Source organism: Mus pahari, chromosome 22 (assembly GCF_900095145.1).
Source record: "Mus pahari chromosome 22, PAHARI_EIJ_v1.1, whole genome shotgun sequence".
NCBI classification, from domain to species: domain Eukaryota; kingdom Metazoa; phylum Chordata; class Mammalia; order Rodentia; family Muridae; genus Mus; species Mus pahari.
Window position 1 is genome coordinate 39,652,545 of NC_034611.1, and position 23,312 is coordinate 39,675,856.

At 42.9% G+C, this 23,312-nt stretch overlaps 1 protein-coding gene across 2 annotated transcripts; it reads left to right on the forward strand.

The window, feature by feature from the left end:
* The first annotated feature begins 221 nt into the window (after positions 1 to 221).
* Ube2j1 (ubiquitin conjugating enzyme E2 J1) lies at positions 222 to 21,721 on the forward strand. Of its 2 annotated transcripts, XM_021222208.2 has the most exons (8): positions 222 to 434; positions 5,787 to 5,860; positions 6,682 to 6,813; positions 9,266 to 9,350; positions 9,854 to 9,959; positions 12,304 to 12,433; positions 13,525 to 13,644; positions 18,135 to 18,482. In XM_021222208.2, the coding sequence occupies exons 1-8, from the start codon at positions 404 to 406 to the stop codon at positions 18,411 to 18,413; spliced, it is 957 nt and encodes a 318-aa protein (XP_021077867.1). In that variant the 5' UTR covers positions 222 to 403; the 3' UTR covers positions 18,414 to 18,482. The 2 variants fall into 2 exon arrangements, with proteins under 2 accessions (XP_021077867.1, XP_029389214.1); XM_029533354.1 differs by lacking the exon at positions 13,525 to 13,644 and having other exon boundaries at positions 224 to 434; positions 18,135 to 21,721.
* The last annotated feature ends 1,591 nt before the right edge of the window (positions 21,722 to 23,312 follow it).

Sequence of the window (23,312 nt, forward strand, 5' to 3'; positions counted from 1 at the left end):
CTCCGCGGGAAGCCCCGAAGGGCCCGCGGCGAGCCGGTCTCCCGGGCTGGGCCGAGGGGACGACGAGGGTGCCGCCCGTCTCCTCGGGGCCGCCGCTACCGACTGACCGACCGCCACGAAGCGCCTGCCACGTCAGGCCGACTTCACAGACCCGGCGCCGGCCGTGACGCGGCGGCGCGTCAGCCCGGACGTCAGCCCCGCAGACCGTCCGCAGCCCCGGCGCCCCGTTCGGCGACGCCCCGGCGCCCGGCCGGCCCTCAGGGAGGCGGACCCCGCGGCCCGCACCCTCGCCCGCGGTCGGGCTGGACTGGGCGGTGTCAGCGGAGGCCCTCGCTAGGCGCGTCCGCCGCGCGAGACCCGGGCAGCTGCGGCGTCGACCAGAGCGGCGGCGGGGACGTCCGCTATGGAGACCCGCTACAACCTGAAGAGCCCGGGTGAGCCGGGCTGGGGTGGCGGGCGGGCGGGCGGGGGACCCGGGACTCGGAGCGCGGCGCCTCGGCCGGCCGGCTCGTGTCCGCCGGCTCTCGCGGCTGCTCCGGGCTCGCGCTGTACGCGAGGCCGCGGCCGGTCCTGGGGTGCAGGCCGCAGGGCGGGCGGCCGCTGCGGATCCCCCGAGGTGCTGACGACCCTCGGCTCCTGGCCTCTTCCTCCCTCGGTCTCTGCGGAGCGAAGCTGGAGGCAGCCGAGCCAAGGGCAGGTGCGAAGGCGACCTCGGCCAGTACTGCTGACCATCCCCGGCCGTATCCGCGTCCTCCGTGTCCCCTCCGCCTCTGCCGACCAACTTTTGTTAGGTGTTTGACTCACATTTGAAATAATCCATTTTTATTGTGGCTGAAATATCCCATTTCAGTATTTGGGGGAGAATTTATAGACGTAGGGAAAAAAAAATGTCCTGTAGCTAAACTAGTTGAGCGTGCACTTGAAAATTAACCATGATTCGGAGGTTGATTGCTACTTTGAATTTCTTTCCTTCAGTTAATGCCCCCAGACAATCCTGGCCTTATTTTCTGGTGCATTAAAAACAATGCAAAAAAAAAACAAAAAAACAAAAAAACAAAAACAACCCATTATCTTTTAAGGCAGGCATAGCACAAATTATTGGAGCCTGTAAATGTACTTTGATAATTTGTCAGGGGGAAAAAACGCCTCCCTGTTAGCTCTGAGTAATAAGCCTCAGGGTATTGATGATCATTGAACTAGAACTATCGTCACTGTTTGTTTTCTTTCCCATACTGCTTCTTAGTTTGGATTTTAAGTCCAATATCCTTATGGGAAAGAGTTGGTATTGTGAATCTTTTTATTTTTATTTTTTATTTTTCAAATTTTAGAATATATAAACGAAAAGCCGGGGAATATTGGCAGAGCAGAATGTTGTTAGCTTGAATGCTGACAAGTGTCCTTAGGTGACCGGATGTAGAATTAGTCATTTTTTACGGTGTTTGTTTAAAATTTAACCATGCCTGTGTAAGAATTACATGGCTGAGTTTTAATGGGACATGTTCTCTGTCTTCAGCCCATCACTTAAAACCTGAAGAGTAAAAAAGGTCAGAGAAAGTAGAAATGCCTGGATTTTACCATTTTGATTCTAGAATGATTAAATTAGTTGGACTTTTGTTGTTGTTGTTTTGTTTTTGTTTCTGTTTTGAGACAGTTTCTCTGTGTAGCTCTGGCTGTCCTGAAATTCACTCTATAGACCAAGCTGGCCTCAAATTCAGAAATCCTCCTGTCCCTGCCCTCCCAGAACTGACATTAAAGGTGTTTGCCACCTAACTAAATTAGTTGTACTTTAAAAATAAAACTTTGTAGTAAATTGTACAGTACTTAGTCACATGGTTTCTTTAGATCAGCAGAGGTTCTTAGGCAAATATCCAGAGAATAATGCAGTGTGAAATGTTGTCAGGACATTGCTCAATCTTTTTTTTTTTTTTAACAACTCCCTTTTATCTATCTTTTTAAAAAAATGTGCATTGTTTTTTTGCTTGCGTGAATGTCTGTGTGAGGATGTAAGATCCCCTGAAACTGGAGTTATAGACAGCTGTAAGCTACCATCTGGGTCAGTTTATAAGGTCTTCTGGAAGAGCAGGCAGTGCTCTTAACTTCTGAGACCTCACTTCAGCCCCAAATTGCTCCTTCTTGATAGGTTATTGTACCCAAGATTATGATAAAATTTAAGCAGCTTTAGAAACGTAATACATTTCTAGATGACTATGGTGATTTGTGCCTTTGATTCCAGCCTTTGGGAGGTAGGGGTGGGCAGATCTCTGTGAGATCCAGTCTGATCCTACTTAGTAAGTTAATGAATTTTGAAAGTATGTTGGACTTTGGTTGACTCTTGTATCTGTTTACAAATTCTATTCTCTAGGTGATGCTATTCTTTAAAAAGCTTTAAACCGTCTTCCCTGTTGATGTAGACGGTTTTGAGTTCGTAGAGAGGGTAGTTTAGATGAACTCTAGAACTTGTTAAAATGCTGAGAAGTCCGGTGAGAATGCCTGCTTTGCTTTAGTCTCAAATCTTTGTTATTTTTAGATTACTGACAGTGAGAGGAAGTAATGGAAACATCTCATTTCCTATCTGCTAGTGTTGGCTTATCTCAGAGATAAGGATGGGAAAACCTAGGAGAACACAGTACAGACAATGGGTAACAGCTGTGTCCTGCGTGTGGTAACTTTGTTCCATTTTAGCAGAAGCCTGGGAATCACCCTGTTCATACTGTTGGTATCAACCGAAAGTTGATAGTAATCAGACTTCCCACCGAACTCAGACCATATCAACTGGTCTGCATAGAATATGTGATTGAACATTTTTATGGATTTCTCACAGATTGAAAAGGTCTCTGTGAGTTGTAAAAACCAAATTCATTGGTATCCCGACCTTCTTCAAACTCCTATATTTCCCTCAGCTCCATATCCCATGGATTTATAGCACTCAGGGAGCTGCTGCCCTTCACTGTTAGGCATCTAGTCTCCCACAGAGACACCTTCCACAGTGGTGGTGTCTTCAGTCTTGGTCAGCTCCTTTACCTCTGCCCTGTGGTGAAGGTGTTACTGTGTCATCAAACAGATCCATTAAACAAACACTCACTAGATCTCTTCTCAGGTTGACAGTGTTTGAGTAGCAATCATTTAGCAGCAGTAAAGCTCAGAGTTAGGGTGGCTAGCTTGCTGGGCAGGGCCGGCCAGGGCTTACCCTTGCTTTCCTTGCCAGCTCCTTCCCCTGCCTCTCTTAGGCTCTTTTGCATTTCCTCCTGACCCACTCTCCAGATGGTACGTCTCCATCTCTAGTGGATCCTCTGTTTGCAATGCTTTCCGTTGAGCCCATCTGACATTCCTATTACTTCTTCAAGCTTCTGTAAGGTTCAGCCTCTCTGCTCCCTTAGGCTAGGTAGTCCTTAGCTTATTCATACCTGGTCAGTACTGTCACAGTGTCTTCAATTGTTTTTCGAGTCTTCTAATTGCTATAAGCTTGTTAAGGCAAGAAGTTATTCTTTTTCTCTTTCTGCTTAAACATTTTTCAAATGTGTACTATTTGTTCATTTTGTTTTAATTATTTTACTTTATGTGTAGGAATGTTTTGCCTGAATATGTCTGTGTACTATGTGTGAGCCTGGTGCTCATTAATGTCAGAAAAGGGCATTGGATTTCCTTGAACTGGATTGAGATCCTCCACGTGTTAGGAATCAAACTTGTGTCCTCTAGAACAGCAGCCAGTGCTCCTAACTGCTGAGCCATCTCTCCAGCCCTCTGTTTTGTTTTGGTCTTATCACTTATTTATTTAGTGTGTGTGTGTGTGTGTGTGTGTGTGTGTGGAGGGGGGGGCGTGGCACTGTGACACTCAAATAGAGGTCAGACGACATCTTGCTGGAGTCAGTTCTCTCCTTTCGTCACGTGGGCTCAGATCATGTCTCGTGCTGTCAGGCTTGGTAGCATGTGCCTACCTACTGAGCATCTCTCTGGCCCATCTTTAATTTTTTTTTTTTAAAGTAAATACCTTTGCAGTGTCTTTGTAAACAGAAACATTAGTTCTTAAACTTTTGCTGACACGTTCATTCTGAGGACAGGGCGAGCAGTTGAGAGTTTGTATTATTTGGTGTTCCTAGATGAGAATCTGTAGCTCACTGCCTCCTAAAATGTACCATGTCTTTGCAACTGATGATATTAAGATACTGACTTTACAAGATAAATTGATGTTTGGAAGACAATGACCTATTAAAAAGCCTCTTTATTTTTATTTGTGGCCCTAAATTTAGTGTTAAGTACAGTGAGCTAACTGGGCAAAAGAAGAGGCAAATACTGGGCCCATGGACCCCAAAGTCTTGGTCCAGAGACCATGGCCTTCACAAAAGTAAGAATAGGAATACAGCTGCCTGGCTTCTCTGACTGATGGTTTCCCCAGGGTTGAAGCAAGAGATGGATGGACCCCCCAGGAGGAACAGACTGTTCTAGCCCCAGTACTTTGACATTCCGTAAAGATATTTCTCTGTAGGAACCAGAGTATTTTTATACGTACTTAAAACACAAATGTGATGGCTAATTTCTGTCTTGGTTACTTTTCTGTTGCTGTGATAAAATCTTCTGACAGAAGCAGCTGCAGGAAGAGTGGGTTTATTTTTGGCTCACAGTTCACAGTTACAGTCCATTGTAGTGGGGAAGGTGTGGCAGCAGGACCTTGAGTAATATTACATCTGAAGTCGAGTGCAGAAAGTGAGGAATGCTTATGCTTAGCTTACTTTCTCCTTTTTTATTTTTTTAATACAGTCTAGAATCCTAGCTTAGGGAATGGTGCCACCCACAGTGGGTGAGTCTTTCCATTTCAATAACCAGATCAAGATAATCTCTCATGGTCATAACTAGCAGCTTTTCTCTCAGGTGATTCCATATCTCATCAAAGTGACAGTTGAAATTAACCATCATAATACTGGGTTTTCAACCCGACAGCACCTAGAATCACCTCGGAGGTTAGCCTCTGAGTATTTCTTGTGAGGGGCTATATAGATGAAATTAGTCTTCACTGTGGATGGCACTGTTCCATGGTCTGAAGTTGTAGACTGAGATGAAAGGGCAGCATGAGCCGATGCTGCACTCATCTCTGTGTTTCCAACTGAGGATGTAGTGTAACCGGCTGTTGCATGATTTCCCCTCCATGAGGAATTGTGAGCGAGGAGAAACCCTTCTCTAAGTTGATTTTGTCAGGATATTTATTTATTTTTTTTTTTAAAGATTTATTTATTTATTATATGTAAGTACACTGTAGCTGTCCTCAGACACCCCAGAAGAGGAAGTCAGATCTCATTAAGGATGGTTGTGAGCCACCATGTGGTTGCTGGGATTTGAACTCTGCACCTATTGGAAGAGCAGTCGGGTGCTCTTACCCGCTGAGCCATCTCACCAGCCCAGGGTATTTATTAGTGACAGGGAAAGTAATACAAGAGGACTTCAGTCCCTTTCTTTAAAAAAAGTATTTGTACTGTCTGGTTTTATGTCAACTTGACATAACTAAAGTCATCAGAGCCTTAATTGAGAAAATGCCTCACAAGGATCAGTAGGGCTACCTGCTTTTCATTTGGTTGATTTTAAACTACTTGATTTTCTTTCAAGAGCTGGTACCTGACCTTTCTTCACTTCTGTCTACTCTCTGTGTTCCAACTGGCCTTGAACTCAGAGATCTACCTGCCTCTGCCACCTGAGAGCTGGGATTAAAGGTGTGTGCCATCACACCTGGCTAGGTCTGTGCTGATCACTTGGGAAAGTACATCTTAACTGTCTCCACCTTATGGATTTTCTTTTAGCTGTTAAGCGATTGATGAAAGAAGCGGCAGAATTGAAAGATCCAACAGATCATTACCACGCTCAGCCTCTGGAGGTGAGTCTCCCTCTGTCTTCCTCAGGATTGCAGGACTACAGTATTAGGACAACTTTAGAACTGTTTCCTTTGCTCGAGTAGTTAATAATGTGTTTGTTTATTGATCTACTTTCTTCTGTTTCATGAGTGTTTCATTAGCCTTTCATCAGACTCCTTAGGCAAAGCTGACTTAGGGACTCTGTAAGAGGGTTTCATATACTAACCCGGTGTTCAGTGCTGAGGGAGGGAGCGTAGTAGACAGAATGGCACACACGGTAAGAAGACTCCGATCCTTTGGGTCTCTACAGCTGCCCTGAGCTTCTGTGTTTTCATCTGTAAAAGGAGGATGCCCAGTGGGTGTGGTCAGATTTCCCCTGGGATAGTGAAGACACGCATGTTACAGTGTGTAAGAACTTTGCAGTTAGAAAAGGAACTTGGTAACTGTATAACGACATATAGCCAGTCTGTTAATATTCCTAACCAGTTATATACAGTGAAGAATACTTTTTAAAAGTTTGTGAAAATAACTCAAATTTATACTAATGATTTGACTATGTTTTCACTAATTGATAGTTTAATTAATATTTTTATGAATGTATAATAGGACTCAGACACTTTAAATTATTTAGTTTAAAAAGTCTTTAGCTTTTATAAGACATAAAATTTACATTAAATAACACATTTTACTTGTGACTTTTGAGGCATTTTGAGCACTAGAAACTATTACAGCACTATTAGAAAGCTTTTGATTTTCCTCACTTGACATTTTTAATGTTACTATTGATAAAAAATGATAATACTTTTAAATGTTCTCAATCCTGTGGACTCTTGTTTTTGTTTAGGATAACCTTTTTGAATGGCACTTCACAGTTAGAGGGCCCCCAGATTCTGATTTTGATGGAGGAGTTTATCATGGACGCATAGTACTGCCACCAGAGTACCCCATGAAACCACCAAGCATTATCCTGCTAACAGTAAGAGCTCTTGGCTTTTTACAGTGCTTGTAGTTAACTTTTCTAGCTGTCTGCAAATGTAGTCTGCTTATTCATAAAACATGAAGTAGAATATTATTTTTTTTTTCTTCCGAGCCTGGGCCATAGAAGTGTAATACTTTTTCCTCAGAAGAGTTGTGAGGAAGCTGATGCATCTGTGAAGTACTGGTGATGCCAGTGAATGCATGTGTGTCATAACAGCATGTGTGTCATAGCAGTGGGGTTAGGAGTCAGTGAGTTCATGTGTGAGGATGCCGGGCTTGCTGCCTGCACATGTGGGCCTGTTAATGCGCTCAGTCACACCATCTTCAGCTTCTGTCCACCTTACTTTGTTTTCCCGAGTCCCCTCAAATTTATGATGAGTGTCTGCCTGACTGGGCTAACAGGAAAATGAGAGAGTCAGAATCCTGTATATAGCTCTTAGGACAGGGCCTGCCGCAGAAACCTTAATAAATGTTATTTCTGTTTCTATCTTAGAATTTGTTTGTTTTATTTTTATGTGAAAGACTATTGATGTACTAACTCTTTTGATTGCTAAACTTCTCTTTCCTCACTTATGTTTAATTTTCTCCTAACTGTGAAAAATGCAACACATACACATACACACATACCACATATACCACACACACACCACACACCCATATATCACACCACACACACACACACACAGACACATCACAGACACACACACATACACACATACACACCACACATACATACCACACACACACACACACCACAAACACCACACACACCACATACCCACACCCACACTCATATACCCGAATACACACACCACACACAGACACACCACACACAGACACACACACACACACACACACACACACACACACACACACACAGAATAACCTTTTCTCTTTGGTGACTTTATCTCATTAAGGCTATTGCAGTCGTGTTTTGCAGATGTTTTTTGTTGAAACACGCTTCTCTGCTTCTCTGAGAACTGCTACAGCTTCTTGGTCTTCACCTTGTTCCATCTAACTTTTATCTGACCTGAGGGGCAGCACTCTGTGAGATGAGGTGTTCATCCAAAGCTCACACCAGCACAGCTTAGCTGTACTTGGGAGGATGCAGGCCTTATTTTAGAGTCAACTGGCAGGGCTCTGGCTAGTGTGCGCCCTTTCCGTCCTAGCACATGTAGGTTAGATATTGTCTTTGAAATTTAGTTTTTCTTTTTGTTGAATGGCATGTTGTTGTGGCAAATACAGCCACTTTCTAAAGTTTCTGGCATCTAGAAGCTGCTTACTAAGCATGAGACCTTACTGCTAATTGTTGATGTTCGTATAAGGCTGGGGTGTCCCTGTAGGCTCCCACTGACACATTAACTGGGAGAAACAAGCAGTCTGAATAAGGGCTGGTATGTGTGGGAGACCTGTGTGCATATGTGTGTGTACACCTGTATGTGCATACATGCATATCTATGTGTGCATACATATGTCTGCGTGCATGTGTGTCTTCACCTGTGTGTGTATACATGTTCTGTGTGTGCATGTGTGCATGTATCTGTATGTGTGTGTTCACTTATGTGTTCATGCATGTATCAGTGTGTGCATACATGCATTTGTGTGTGTGTGTGTGTGTATGCGCTAGTGCTGAGCAGTGGGCAACAGCTCCTTACCAGTAGTTAACCAGTGGATCAAGTGGCTTTAGCACACTGGACAGCAGCCCCACTCTCCTTAGTGGTCATATTGCCTCCTCCTTCACTTCCTTCCCTAAAGTCCAACTTTGATTCAGCAAATGTTTATGGACCATGACCCCAGGATGGGGGTGAAGCAGAACCGAGCCAGCCTCCTCCCAGTGGAGTGCTGGTAATGACTTCGTGTCTGCCTCCTTAACGTTGTGGCTCCTCCTCCTGTTCAGGCTTGCAGCTGCTTTCCATTTGTGAGAATTAGCTTCATTGGTCACCTCTGAAAGGAGAGGCGCCAAGAGTCTCTGAGTCTTTTCCTGATATCAAAAATCATGATCAGTGTTCTTCAGTGGTTGTGTTCTCTCTAATTTAATGGCATTGTCCTCTGAAAAGCCACTCCTGTCTCATAGCCACCTCCTCACACCCTTCCTCACCGACTAGTCAGGTGACTCAGGGTTAACCTGACCTTAGTGCGTCTTACCTTTCGGCAAGTCTAGATCTGTAGTAGGCACAGGGCACAGCGTCAGTAAGTCTTTCTATGCTCACTCTTTAGCCTATCTCAGAAAGGTGCTGATAAACCTTCAAACAGCCTTTATTATTTATTCAGCATTTAATATGTATTTTTGAATGTCTATAAGAGGACAAAAAAACTCCATCTAAATATTTAAGAAGATAATATTATCTTTAAAATTATTAATGCATAAATAAATATAAACTATATTCATGAAAAGAATAAGGCATTAAGTGGACTTTTGCAGTTTTTAAATCGTGTTCTTTGTTTCTAAGGCTAATGGACGGTTTGAAGTAGGCAAGAAGATCTGTCTAAGCATCTCAGGACATCATCCTGAAACCTGGCAGCCTTCATGGAGCAGTGAGTATCAGTGAACACAAGTGCCAATTACTATTCAGCCTGTAATAGTGAATTATAATACATTTTTGAGATTGACGATGTTTTTGGCTAATATGTGACACCATTGAAAAATTAACAAAAATACTTTTTCATGTGTAGGCTTGTATATTACTTTAATAATCTGCTCTGAAACCCTTCAGATCTTTTTTTCCAGAGCTAATCTAATTTCTCTTAAGGTTTTATTTTGCCTGTTTTTTGAGGCAAAGTCTCTAACTGAACCTGGAACTTGAACATTTTGAGACTGTGGCCAAGCAAGCCCTCCTGACTCTGCGTCCCTAGCATGGGTTGGAGTGTGCACTGCTGTGTCTCCCTGTTCTTTCCTTTCTTATAACAAACACACAGAAGCATGAGCGTGTTCATGACCGGGTGTGGGTCCCCGTGCCTGCACTGCTGACCTGGTGTCTACCCCGGCCCTGCTCCTACCCAGCTCCTTTCACTGAACTGATGTTCACTCTCTGTTTCAGTCAGGACAGCCTTGCTGGCCATCATCGGGTTTATGCCGACTAAAGGAGAGGGAGCCATAGGTTCCCTAGATTACACCCCGGAGGAGAGAAGAGCGCTTGCCAAAAAGTAAGTTCCTTCTTAGGGCTGAGTACTGTTAGTGGCCAACAGCGTTAAGTCTCTTTCTCTGCTGTCACCTTGGCTAAGGATCCAGTCTTAGAATTGTAGAAATCCAGCTCTGCAGATATCCTTGGCTTGACCAGAATATAAAAAATTGATCTCATGATTATTATTAAGGCTCAATCCCAGGGTTCAACCCCATGTGAGGCAGGTACTCTTCCACTGAGCTGTATCACCAGCCCGGCTCTCTCATTCTTTTCAAAGTAGCTGATGGGCTGGAGAGATGGCTCAGTGGTTAGGAACACTGGCTGCTCTTTAGAGGACCTGGGTTTGGTTCCCAACACCCACATTTTAGCTTGTAACTGTAACTCTAGCCCCATAGGCTCCAACTAACTCCTTCTGGTCTCTGCCGGTACAGGAACACATAAGATGCACAGACATACATACAGGTAAAACATCCATATACATAAAAATAATAATTAAAAAAAGTAAAAACTTATATTGAGATTTGTTTTTCTCCAGTTGGGAGCCATGTCTCCTGAAAAGCATGGCTGGCCCTTTGTCCCCCGTTAGCTGGCATCCCAGATAGGATGACCCAGAGCCATTGTTTATATATAGCTGCCTGGAAGACCAATTCCCTGGGCTAGTAAGTGATCCACTCTATAGAAGCGTAGCCACTTATATAGCATATAGCAGACATTAATAAATGATCTGGGATAAAATAAAGGTTTTTCTTAAGTAGTGATATAGTAATACTGCCTTTTCAGGTTTTTTTCTTTTTGGTGTATTTTTATCTATAGATCATAATTCATTAAATTCAAAGTATCATTTCCATTTGGTGGTACTGAGATAACGGAATCTGTTTTTTGAGACAGGGTCTTACTGTGTAGCCCTGGCTGTCCATTATTTAGGCCTAGCTGACCTCAGACTCACAAGTTCTGAGATTAAAGGTGTGTGTCAACACACCTGGCTCTCAATTCTATTTTTAATTGGTGTCTTTCGTATTTTACATGTTTCTGATAAGAGATAAAGGAAACTTTTCACAGACTTTGAATAGGCTCCTGATCTGTGTCCTTGAGGATAGTATCATACAGTGTAATAAACAGTTTACGTAAATACGTCGTCACTGTAGAGCTGAAGCTTATCTTTCTTTAGCTAACTCATTTTTTAAAAATGAAGTCAAAGCGGTTTTTCTTTTTTATTATTTATTTATTTATTTATTTATTTTACACTCTAGATTTTATTCCCCTCCTGGTCCACCCTTCGTATTCCCCTCCTGGTCCACCCTTCAGCTGTTCCATATCCCACACCTCCTCCCACCCCCTGTCTCCATGAAGATCCCTCCTCCCCCCCCCCAACCCACCAGACCTCTAAACTCCCTGGGGCCTCCAGTCTCTTGAGGGTTAGATGCATCTTCTCTGACTGAACCCAGACCTGGCAGTCCTCCCTGTATATGTGTTGGGGGCCTCATATCAGCTGGTGTATGCTGTCTGTTTGGTGGTCCAGTGTTTGATCTCAGGAGTCAAGGTTAATTGAGACTGCTGGTCCAGGGCAGTCATGCTAGGTCCCTTTTTGTTAGCACTCCATAGCCTCGTAATAGTGTCAGGCCTTGGGCCCTCCCCTTGAGCGGGATCCCACTTTGGGCCTATCGCTGGACCTCCTTTTCCTCAGGATGCTCTCCATTTCCATCCCTGCAGTTCTTTCAGACAGGAACAGTTATGGGTCAGAGTTGTGACTGTGGAATGGCAACCCACCCCTCACTTGATGCCCTGTCTTTCTGCTGGAGGTGGACTCTATAAGTTTCCACTCCCCACTGTAGGGAATTTCATCTAGGGTCCCTCCCTTTGAGTCTTGAGAGTCTCTCACCTCTCAGGTCTCTGGTACATTCTGGAGGGATCCCCAAACTCCTACCTTCCAAGATTGCCTGTTTCCATTCTTTCTGCTGGCCCTAAGGGCTTCTGTCCTTTTCCCTTACCCAGTACCTCAGAACTAATACTGCCTTAATTGTCTCGTAGCCTATAGATGAATGTGCTATGACATCGTTAAGTGTTCTTTTCTTTTAGTCATTTGGTATTTAAGTATCTTTTTTTTTGAGATTTATTTATTTTTGGTTTATATTTATGGGTGTCTTGCCTGCATATATGTGCATATTTCTGTGCATCATGTGTGTGCAGTGCTGGTAAAGGTCAGAAAGGGCATCATTGGCTCCTTTAAAACTTAAATTACAGATGGTTGTTACCTGCCATGTGGGTTCTGGGAATTGGACACCATCTCTCCAATCCCTATTGGAGTATCTTAATAGAAGGGAACTGGTATTCAGCTGTTTGCTTTATTGTACATTGTATCCTACCAGATCACAAGATTTCTGTTGTGAAAGCTGCGGCTCTGCCATGAAGGATGTCCTGTTGCCATTAAAATCTGGAAGCTGTTCAAGCCAGGCTGACCAAGAAGCCAAAGAACTGGCCAGACAGATTAGTTTTAAGGTACTGTAAATTCCTAACAGATGCACTTACGGAGCCTTTCGTGTTTACTGCTGAATTCTAGCAAAGAGGAAAGTCATGTGCTTCTAGTGAATCGAGATTTTCTGAGAAATGTCTTCTTACTATAAAACATAAGCGACACTGAGCATAGCAGTTAAAACCAGACTGGCATATACGACTGTACTTGCAGCTCACTGGCTGTGCATCCCGTGCCAGCAGTACACCGCCACCACGGGCCTTACCCGGTTCATCAGAACCTGGACTGCCTTGTGGGATTTTGTCAGGCTATGTTAATTAACACGGACACCACATGTATTATAGCTGCATTTAGAACTGACCCTAGTGCTTTTTAAATTCTAGTTCTTTTTAAACAAAGTTATCTCACCTATAAAATGTTACTGCTGTTAACATTTTGGCAATTTCCCCCTTTCCCCTTTTTTCTGCATATTTAACCTAACATAAACGTTATATACTCTTCTAACACTCTGAGTGCTCACACTCATGTTTCTGTAATCCACTTGACCTGCCTGAAGCAGTGTGCTGCTGTCTCCTCTTCCTTCCTTTTCTGCCCTCTGTCTGTTTCCAGGTCCAGTTCTTGGGAGTTTTCCCTTTAGTTTTACCATAGTTCCTGGAGGAGGAAGTATAAATCTTGATGCTACTCTCCTTTCCAGGGCTCCTATTGTACTTAGAATCTTTCCTCTGAAGACCTTAGGATCAGATGTGTTTTGAATGTCACGATTTTTCAGATTTGAGGAATACATGCAGCTTTTGCTGACTGGTTACAGTAAATCTGGTCAACCTGGGACAGTTGGCTATTGTTACAGCCCCAGCTAGCTTGACAAGCCTAAAAGTCGTCCAGAGCTTTAGTTTGTAGGGGTTCTTAGAATTGCAGTTGGGAACCAAAGACATTGTTCCGTAGTAGGTAGCAGCTCCCTCGGGATGCAGAGTGTCCAGTGGAGCAGACGCAAACACGCACGGAGTTTAACTGAGAGTAGACAGGAGAGGAGCAATGCAGATGACTTCAGGAGAGGGAGTTAGCGGTTGTTAACACCGTCCTTCTTATAACACTGCTCTCGGGTGTATCTTATTTATAGGCCGAAGTCAATTCATCTGGAAAGACTATCGCTGAATCAGACTTAAACCAGTCTTTCTCACTAAATGATTCACAAGACGATTTACCTACAACATTCCAGGGTGCTACAGCAAGCACATCGGTATGGTTCTTATCTTTTAATACACACCACACACACACACACACACACACACACACACACACACACACACACACCACAATCACATCCACATGTATGCGAGCAAACACACCACATACTACACGCACACCACACTTCACAAACACACACATACACACACACACACACACACACACACACACACACACACAAACACACTTTTTTGGATTAAAATAAGATCATAGATCAAATACTGAAAATTATGTTTTTCTTAGTAGTAGGATTTTAGCCCAGCTGCCCCATTAATTACATTATTTTGAAAAAATCTTTTAGACTTCAGTTTTTTGGATTTTTGTTGTTGTTGTTAAGTGGGGTTAGACAAAATAGTTTCTAGGTTCTGTTGTTGTTTCAGAATGCTATGACTTTTTTAAAAGTCAGTGCTAACATTGTGCTAGCCTAGATAAAATATGCATATTAATAACTCTAATAGATACTAGGCACTGACAAGAATTCCCTGAGCCACAGTCTTGTGTTGCTTAGATCGGCCTAGTAGTCTAGTGACATATGCTCTCTAAGTTCACGTTCAGTCTGGGTTTAGTGAAGTCAGCAGTGTTGCCCCTCAGGCACACTGACCGTCCTGAGCACCCTGCAGCATGCGACTGGCAGCTCTGCTGAGAAGCACAGATAGAGAAGTTAAACTGCGCACACAGCCCTGTGGAACTGCTGCCTGGTATGGAGTCAGTGGCCAGGAATTGTTAGATGACAAAGTGAGTGTCTTGGGATAGCTCTGCTCTGACCAATCGTTTCAAAAAATGGATCAGCACAGGTAATCGGAGAGACTGATCACAAATAGCACTGGATTGGTGCTAACTAGAGAAGATTGTGAGGGGAAAATGACTTAACAAGATGATCTTACTTCTTTTGGAGTCAGTTTTGTTACAGCTTATTTGACTAGGAAACTATATCTTCTATTTCCCGCTCTGGTTCATAGAAGACATTTATTGATTTAGTGAGGGAGTTGTGCACTTGCTACTGTGTATGTGTAGAGCGCAGATGACAGCTTGCAGGTATCAGTTCTCTCCTTCTACCCTGTGGGACCTGGCATTAAACCGAGGACATCAGGCTTGGCAGCAAGCACCTTTACAAAACTAAGCCACTTCTCTGGCCCTACAGGACTTCAAAAGTCAGAAAACTGAAAAAGAATATTTATCTACTATAAAGTGGGACTTAATAGCTTTGAGTTGCTTTCTTTCAGGTAGTAAGATAGATACATCAATATTCTTTAAATCTACCTTGTTACATATTCCAGTTATTTTAGTTATCATTTATTTTGTCATTAATTGTCTATGATTTTGTGCTTTTATAGATTAAGTGGTCTAGGAAAAATACCTGATGATAGCTTGTGTTTGTCAGTCTTACCAGTTTCCTGGGCCCACCCAGGGACTGAAATTCTAAGTAAACCTCTCTATTTTATATTAAAAAGCATTCCAGGATGGCCCAGTGGGTAAAGGCATTTGCCACACCAGTCTGGCACCCTGAGTTCAGTCCTTGGAACCCATGTAAAGGTGGAAAGGACCAACTTGACAAGTTGCCCTCTTGGCCTTCTCAAGTATGACATGGCACATGCACCCACATATATTATTCATATGCTCACCCACAACAAACAAGTAAACATCTAAGAGCATTCTACTTAACATAAAAGCAAACAAAATTCACTCACTTTTGGTTGTTCTAGTTAGTATGGAAATCTTGCTATATATTGCTAGGCACATACCTATAACTATAATTATTTTAGCCAGTTATACAAAGCATCTGAAATATAGAAACCTAAATAAAACATTATATAAGCCCTCTGTGGGGGGTGTGTAGTCTTGGCTGTCCTGGAACTTGCTCTGTAGCCAGGCTGGCTTCAAATTCACGGAAATCTGCCTGCCTCTGCCTACTGAGTGCAGGGATTAAAAGCGTGTGCCACCACTGCCCAGCATTAAACAATTTAATTAAAGTACATATACTCAAATATTGGTCATCAATTGATTAATTAATTAATTTTGTAGTGCCAGGATCAAACCTAGAGTTTTGTGTATGCTGGGTTATTTAATTTCTCTTTTAAAGACATAGTTTTGCTATGTTGTCCAAGTTAACCTTGGATTTACCAGTTCTCCTGCTTCAGTCTCCCAAGTGCTGAGATTACACACATGTTTTAAGGGTTGTTTTCTAAATGTATTAATCATACTAATAAAGGGGCTAAGAATCACTCCAAATAAGTTTACCACATAGCTTTTGAGTCTAAATCTGAATGCCTTGAGAAGGACATATTTGTCTTTTCAAATAGACTGTTTCTTACATTTGCACTTCTTAAAGGAATTTTTTTCTAAGATTTATTTTTATTTATGTGAGTATACTGTAGCTGTCTTCAGACACACCAGAAAAGGGCACTGGATCCCATTACAGATGGTTGTGAGCCACAATGTGGTTGCTGGAAATTGAACTCAGGACCTCTGGAAGAGCAGTCAGTGCCTTAACCGCTGAGCCATCTCTTCAGCCCCCGAAAAGAATATGTTAATAGTAACAATATTAGTAATGATTAACACTTACTGTCATTGTTTATCATAAGCACTTTATGTCATTAATCCATTTAATCCTCACAGCTGCTGAATTAGATATTATCCGCATTGTACAGATGAGGGAGCTAACTTAGGTTAAATAACTGGCTTTGGAACACACATCTAGTAGGCAAAGCCAGACTAGATGTAATAAAGGCTCACTGTATTGTTAATTTTAGGGGCAGGATAATCTCCCCTCAAACTAAGGAAAAAAATAACGCACGCAATACAAGCTTCGATATCGTCAGTCTCTTAGACTATAGTGATCTCATCGTCATGTTTTTTCCTTGAGAACCTGTTCCTCCATGGCTATGGTGGTGCATGCCTAGAGTCTTAGCACCAGGGCAGGGGATGAGGCAAGAGGCTCACTAGAGGATGTGGAAATTAGACTTCAATGTTTCTTGATTGGCTACTGTAACAAGTTCTCTGATTGAATGTTGGCTCACTCACTATGTGGCATGTGAGGGCAGGGGGCCTCATATATCATACAACTTTCTGTATCTGTGCTCTTCAATGGACAGACTGTCCCTTGGAGTCTAGATTGTACAAGTCTAAGTTTATGCAGCTGATAATTCAGCATTAGTACTATCTTTAACCCAAACTCACCAGTAGTTTCTTTATACCTTTGTATTATGGGTTAATCAAATTTAAGAAACTTCAAAGAATAATTTTGAGAAATTTAGATTAAGCTCTTTTCCTATGCTAGGGATCACACTCAGGGTTTTGTGGGTGCTATGAACATGCTCTGCCATCAAGGGGCGTCCCCACAGCTTTGCATTTTGAGATGAAGCCTTCTTATGTAGCCCAGGCTGGCCTCGGCTTCATCATCTTGTCTTCGCTCTTTGAGTGCAGCGATTACAGGTGGGGTCTCTCACACCCAGTTAACATGTTGATGTTGAAATGAATGTCAAGCTTCAAGTGGACATTTTGCAAGTAACTGAGATCAGCAGTGCCCCTCATGTTTAACACTGTTGCCAGCATAAAGCTTATAGTTTTAATGATTTGGGTTATTTATTTTAAATGTTTGCATTTCTCTATTGGGAAGTATTTGAAATGTCATGTATGTAACTCATACTAAGACATTTCATTACTATTTATTGTCTTAAAGAATAAGTATGTTCTAATGGAAAAGCTGTTCTTAGTGAAAGGATTACAAGCCATCGATGCAGTCGAGGCAGGTTGAGGAGTCTGTGTGTCTGTAGTTTTATGTTTTATGGCTTCTTTGAATGTGCTACTGCTAGTTTTAATATCTCCAGGCAAACTTGAGATTTTGAAACCCTTGTGTCACATTATGACTGTCCCCTGACTGAGTCATTGTGGCAACTGGAAGACTCTGTCACCGGGGCCATGTACACAGTGGAGCACACTGAGGTACTCGTGGTCCCAGGGGGCTCTCACAGCATAAGGTACTGAGTACAGGGTAAAAGATGCTGGAGGCTTGGGTTTAGCTCACTTGTCTGGGACTATGGAAAAGGCTAAGCAGAGTTTGGAAACAAGCACATTTTTACAATACTGATATGAAAAACTTATGGCTTAAAATTATTTCCTTATTATTGTTGACGGAGGAGTGTCAGTGTGGTGAGGTAATACTGAAGAACCAGTAGCCTTCAGGGTCTTCTGAAAGGAGAACAGTGCCCAGATGCTGAGCAGAAACTGCTGTTGCTGTGTCTACCGTTTGGAGAGAAACAGCCACACCAGGCCTCTGACTGCTCCTCCACCTCTTAGAGCTCAGGATAAGCTGTGTTTCTGGCTTATTCATCAGGATTGGTTCCTGGTCTCCACATTCAGATGGTTCTTGTTAAATTTGCCTTAGTCATATTTAATACTCTAGGTATTCTCAAACTGTTAACAAGTGCATGTACAACTTTGGGGGGGGGGCGATTTCAAACAGATTTTCTTATCATTTCTTAGTATGGCGCCCAGAATCCATCAGGAGCACCCTTGCCACAACCTTCCCAGCCAGCTCCTAAGAATACTTCCATGAGCCCTCGGCAGCGCAGAGCCCAGCAACAGAGTCAGAGAAGGCCATCCACTTCCCCCGATGTGCTCCAAGGCCAGCCACCAAGAGCCCAGCACACAGAGCACGGCGGGTCCGCCATGCTGATCATCATCCTGACTTTGGCATTGGCGGCTCTTATATTCCGACGAATATATCTGGCCAATGAGTACGTATTTGACTTTGAGTTATAATGCTGGTTTGTGACTTATGAGCTGTGACTCAGTTGCTTCATTAAACATTCTGCATTGGGTATAACCTAAGGATTGTTTACAAAAAGATTATTTTGTATTTACCCTTCGTTACATTTTTTATTGTTATAAATTCATTGTGCTTTTAGTAGACATTCAGGCTATGGTCCAACGGTTTGTCCTGCTTAGGTTAAGGGACTGGAAGTCATAGTTCCTTGTCTTACTATTTAATCTACTTCACAAACAAGTAACTTATTGTGGTTGCTCACAGCCAAGCTGCTTTTCTATGTAGTCCTTTGGATTTTCAGATAAAAGAAGGTGTTTCCACATTGGAGTATTACTGGTACTCAGTGTCCCTTGCTGAGTACTGTCGTTAGTTGTATAGACCAAGGGGGATGAAGAATTGGGGAGGGGCACTGCTCACTAGCTTAGCTTCTTGAGAAGTGTCATTTACAGTAGAGACAGGGGAGTGCCCATTCTGTGAACTTTGTATTTGAAACTTTGTGCGGTGAGAATAATTTTATTTCAGACATTTATGAAGATCTTTGTTATATTTTTGTTTTTGGATATTACTTGAAGAGGAAAGACTTTGTAGCCCCTTTGGTATGCAATCTCCAGTATGCACACAAATGAAAAGAAAACGACCTGTCTCAAGGAAGGAAGGGTCCAAGCCAGAAGTTGTTTGATTTTTCTTTCACAAGTGGTGAGGAGATCTTAAAGTTTGAGTATTTACTTTCATTTGTACATGGTTTGAATTATATGCCCAGCTCATAATCACTATAGCTTTTCATTATTCCAGAAATATGCTTAGCATTCAGATTTTAATAGAAAAACTGCGGACCCAAGTAACAGCGATGAATTAACCACAACAAACCTTTACTTAGAATTGTTCACTAGTCAAAGCCTAAGAAAATTTCATGAAAAGTCTATCTTCTCCTGAGTGCCAGCAAGTCCCCCCATGCTGACGTGCAGCTCTGTCATCCCAGTGACTAGTGAGACCGCTTAGGACAGCGTTGCCTTCAAGCATGCTCCTTCAGCAACCTCGAGGGCACTGTCGAGGGGCTGCCATTGCCCAATTGACTGGAAAATGTAGGCAGCTTTTAAATAGTTCATGCTCTCAAAGCCCATTTAGAAGTTTTTGTTTTGTTTTTTTGTTTTTAAGGACAACTGAATATAAATGGCGTTTGGGTTCTAGCTCAGTCCACAACTGTCAGTTCATAATGTCTTTTAAGTATATGTGGGAGGGGAGTTGTAAAGTCCTCATGTGGTTTTAACTAAATATAATTATGGACAAGAAAAAAAAACAGCTCACAAAAATCATTCTAAAGGTGAGCTTAATTTTCACTCCTGTCATGTGATGTTGCGATCTGTTACCACTGAAGGTAATTTTCACTTGTATTTGGTAGTCAGGTTTTGTTGTTTCTGTTGTTATCCCAACACCTAAAGTTTTAAAAGGCACTGAGTGCTAGACTATAATCTCCCAGTTTTATAGAGTAGATTTTATAGTTATTTGAAGATTGTTTATAGATGAGGTTGGTAAAATCTAGAAAGCCCAAGGACTTTGTGAAGACTTGATGTAAGGAAGACTATAGGTTACCATTTTAAAAATAATGTTCTTGCCATGAAAAAGTATATTTTGAGGTCTTAGTTTATAATATGAGAAACTTGGGGTCCATGATCCAGTAAGAAGTCAGTAACCCAATGGGAAGCCATGTGGTGAGGGTTGTTCTGAGATCTTATCCACTCCCCTCACTGTCGCTAACTGGCTACCTCCTTACGTGTGTTGGCATTCCTTAGCACCCGATACACACATCAAAGTGGTACATTTTGCTTTTACCCCTGATATGCTATCTAAAAATTGTCCTCCAACCCCCACCTTGGAGCTAGTGAGGTCCTGGAAGGGCCTCTGTTGTCAGAGCCTCAGGTTACCTCCCTAGATCCAGCATAAGGCACAAACCATGGAGAAGCTGGTAGGTAAAGTCTTCAATTCTTGTTTCCCCAGTCCTCAGAGTTCAGAACTCAAGGCTTCTTCACTGACCAGCATAGCACATGAGTACACATCAAATTAGTTCAAATAGCATGCTTGAAAAAATAATGCCTGTTTTGCTTGTAGCAGTCTGGCCCATGAGCCATCTGAACCTTATGTACGTGGGTGGGGCTTTGATGTAGCACTTTACATTTCCCTGCTGCTGCTGTTGTTTATTCTACTGAAATAAATGCTTTCACCAAGCTGCTCAGTGAATTTAAAAATTAAGTTATTTACTGTGTTACTATGAAAATGGCAACTTCCCCTGTTTCAGAGAATAAGAACTCTGCTTATTCAGCTTCCGTTTATGAAGAAACACCGTGTTAAGATTGCTCACTTTTATAGCCCAGAATTTCAAACCTCACATACCTGTTCTTACGAGGCCTCAGGATGAAGTATGAAGAAGCCTACATCGCTCTATTGCCTGCGAACACGTATGTATCAAGGGTACCGTAGTGACCCTCAATGTTGAGTGACTCCCTGAGGCCTTGTGAACAAACATCTGTTCACCTCAAACAGGGCATTACCCCCAGTCCAAAGCCAGTTCACCCAAGGCTATGTTAGTGGCCAGTGAGTTTATTGGGGTTACTTACAACATGAGCATGAGTGGGTGGAAGGTGGTGTCATCCAGGAAAAGCCTACCTCAGCCTGGGCGATGACCAATGACTCAGGGAACAGCAGCTCTACTGCATGACTGACAGGCAGCTCACCCTATTGGAGTCTCTCCCTGAGTGGGTGGTGCTTATTTGGGATGGGGCTTGTGAAACTTGTTTTGGGAGCTTCCTTACCCTTGCAGGTTTCCTTTACTTCCTGAGCCTTATATGCCCCCTGCCCACTCCCCATTCCATCTAAACGAGTATTTCAGTTGGAGCATTCCTGCCGTGCTACACTGGCTGACCAAGAGTAGTGATGCATACCTGAGCATTGAAACTGGCAGGAAGCTGTTCAGCCCAAAAGCTGTCTGAGCACCTTTTGAACAGGTGTTTTCAGAACTTGTCTGAGCTGCCCAATAAAACCAGTGACTGTACTCACACCTCATTTTTAACCAGAGGTGGTTGTACAGTCTTACCCCGTGTCCATATTTGAGTGCCATGTCTGGATCTTTCCATTTTCCTTTGTGATTTTCACCACCATTTTCATTAGTCACTGTCTAATCTGCACAGTTATCTCTGGATCTCCTCCAGTCTTGTGCCTTTTTTTTTTTTAAATACAAACAATTAGTCTTAAGTATACCTGCTTCTGCCTTTTGCCTCTCTATCAAGAAAGTGGCAGCAGGGCGTGGTGGCACATACCGTAATCAGGAGGCAGGTGGGTCATTGTGAATTCCTGACAACCTAGTCTACATAGCAAGTTCAAGCTAGCCAGGGCTGCGTCGTGAGACCCTGTCTCAAACAACAACAGAAGCCTAATAAATTATTATTATTATTTTTGACTAGGCAAAGAATTTTCTTAACCTTTTTCAAACTTTATTCCTAGGCTTCTTCAACTTAATTTGCCACAAAGAATGAATTAGGTATAAGTGAAAACTGAAAAGAGAGGCAGTGTTCAGCAGGCTTGGGCTTAAAAATATTAGAGATCTAGATTTTGTCAGATCCATAATAAAAAAATGTAAAAAGCAGTCATGATATAAAATAGCAGCTCCTGTAACTTCTGCAAGTGTCGCCTTTTTCAGAAGTTGCTTCAGTTCAGTTTGCCTCGTTCAAAATTCTCCACCAGATGTGGAACTGCATCATCATCATCATCATCATCATCATCATCATCATCATCATCATCATCATCATCCTTCTCCTCCTCCTCCTCCTCTCCAGGAGCAAGTGGTGCTTTTCTGTCCACAGACTGTTTAGGCAGAGCTTAAACTAGTCACGCCGTCTGGTGTAGGATGCTGGGAAGCATTGCTGTCCGCTGCTTCGTCTCAGCCTGGCCTGTAATGGTGAAGGTGTTTGCTGCCAGAGATGCCAGAACATTAGGGTTGTTAAAGTGGATCACTGTTCCTTGGTTTGTAAACATGTTCACCTCTTCAATACCAGAGACGTTGTTTACCCCTAACTTCCCCAAGGAGAACTGCAGTTTTTATCATCTGCTGTGGCTGTTCTGGGAACCACCTTCTTTCCACAAGCGGTTCCTTTCCCACCAATGCGCACTTGTGCCTGCAGTCTGGCGAGTTTTCTTTCATCTTGTCGGAGTGGAAATGGGGCCACAAGGGGAACTAAGGTTCATACTCAGGGGGTCTCAGGCAGACCAGCTGAGATAAGGCACACACACACAGGGACGCAAGATGGCAGCTAGAGGCCTAATACAATTCAATACTAAAAAGAGGACACTTTATTTAACATGGACAGGAGATTTGAAGCTGGGCATGGTGACACACACTTGTAAGTCCAGGATGTGGGAGCTAGAGACAGGACGACTGGAAGTTTTGAAGTCCTTGGCTGCATAGTGAGACTGCAGCTAGTACGAGCCAGATGAGACCCTGCTGAGAAAGAAGTGGAACAAAGCAAACCCAACAGATTTGAATAGACACCTCTCCAGAAATATCTGGATGGCCTATGTGCATGGAAAGGGAAGCTCGACATCAGTAGCTACTGGGAAAGCTGTACCTGAAAACCACACTAAGGTACCATAAGCCAAGCTAGGGTGCGCATAGCTAGAATACAAACTCCAGATGAGTTGTATGACCTGTGATCCTAGCTCTTGGGAAGTTGAGGCCTGCTTGTGCTATAAAGTAAAATCTTATCTTAAAAGTAGGGACTGGGTTTGGAGAGAGAGAGAGGGAAAGAGAGAGAGAGAGAGAGAGAGAGAGAGAGAGAGAGAGAGAGAGTCTGTTAAATCGTGCTACATAAGCTCCTTTAAAACATTCCTTCCTTCCTGTGTGTGTG

Excerpts from the sequence above, each read along its gene's own strand:
- Ube2j1 (XM_021222208.2), top strand. The coding sequence starts at position 404 with ATGGAGACCCGCTACAACCTGAAGAGCCCGG. Across the intron at positions 9,351-9,853 it reads CTGGCAGCCTTCATGGAGCA|TCAGGACAGCCTTGCTGGCC; the intron begins GTGAGTATCAGT and ends TCTCTGTTTCAG. Across the intron at positions 9,960-12,303 it reads AGAAGAGCGCTTGCCAAAAA|ATCACAAGATTTCTGTTGTG; the intron begins GTAAGTTCCTTC and ends GTATCCTACCAG.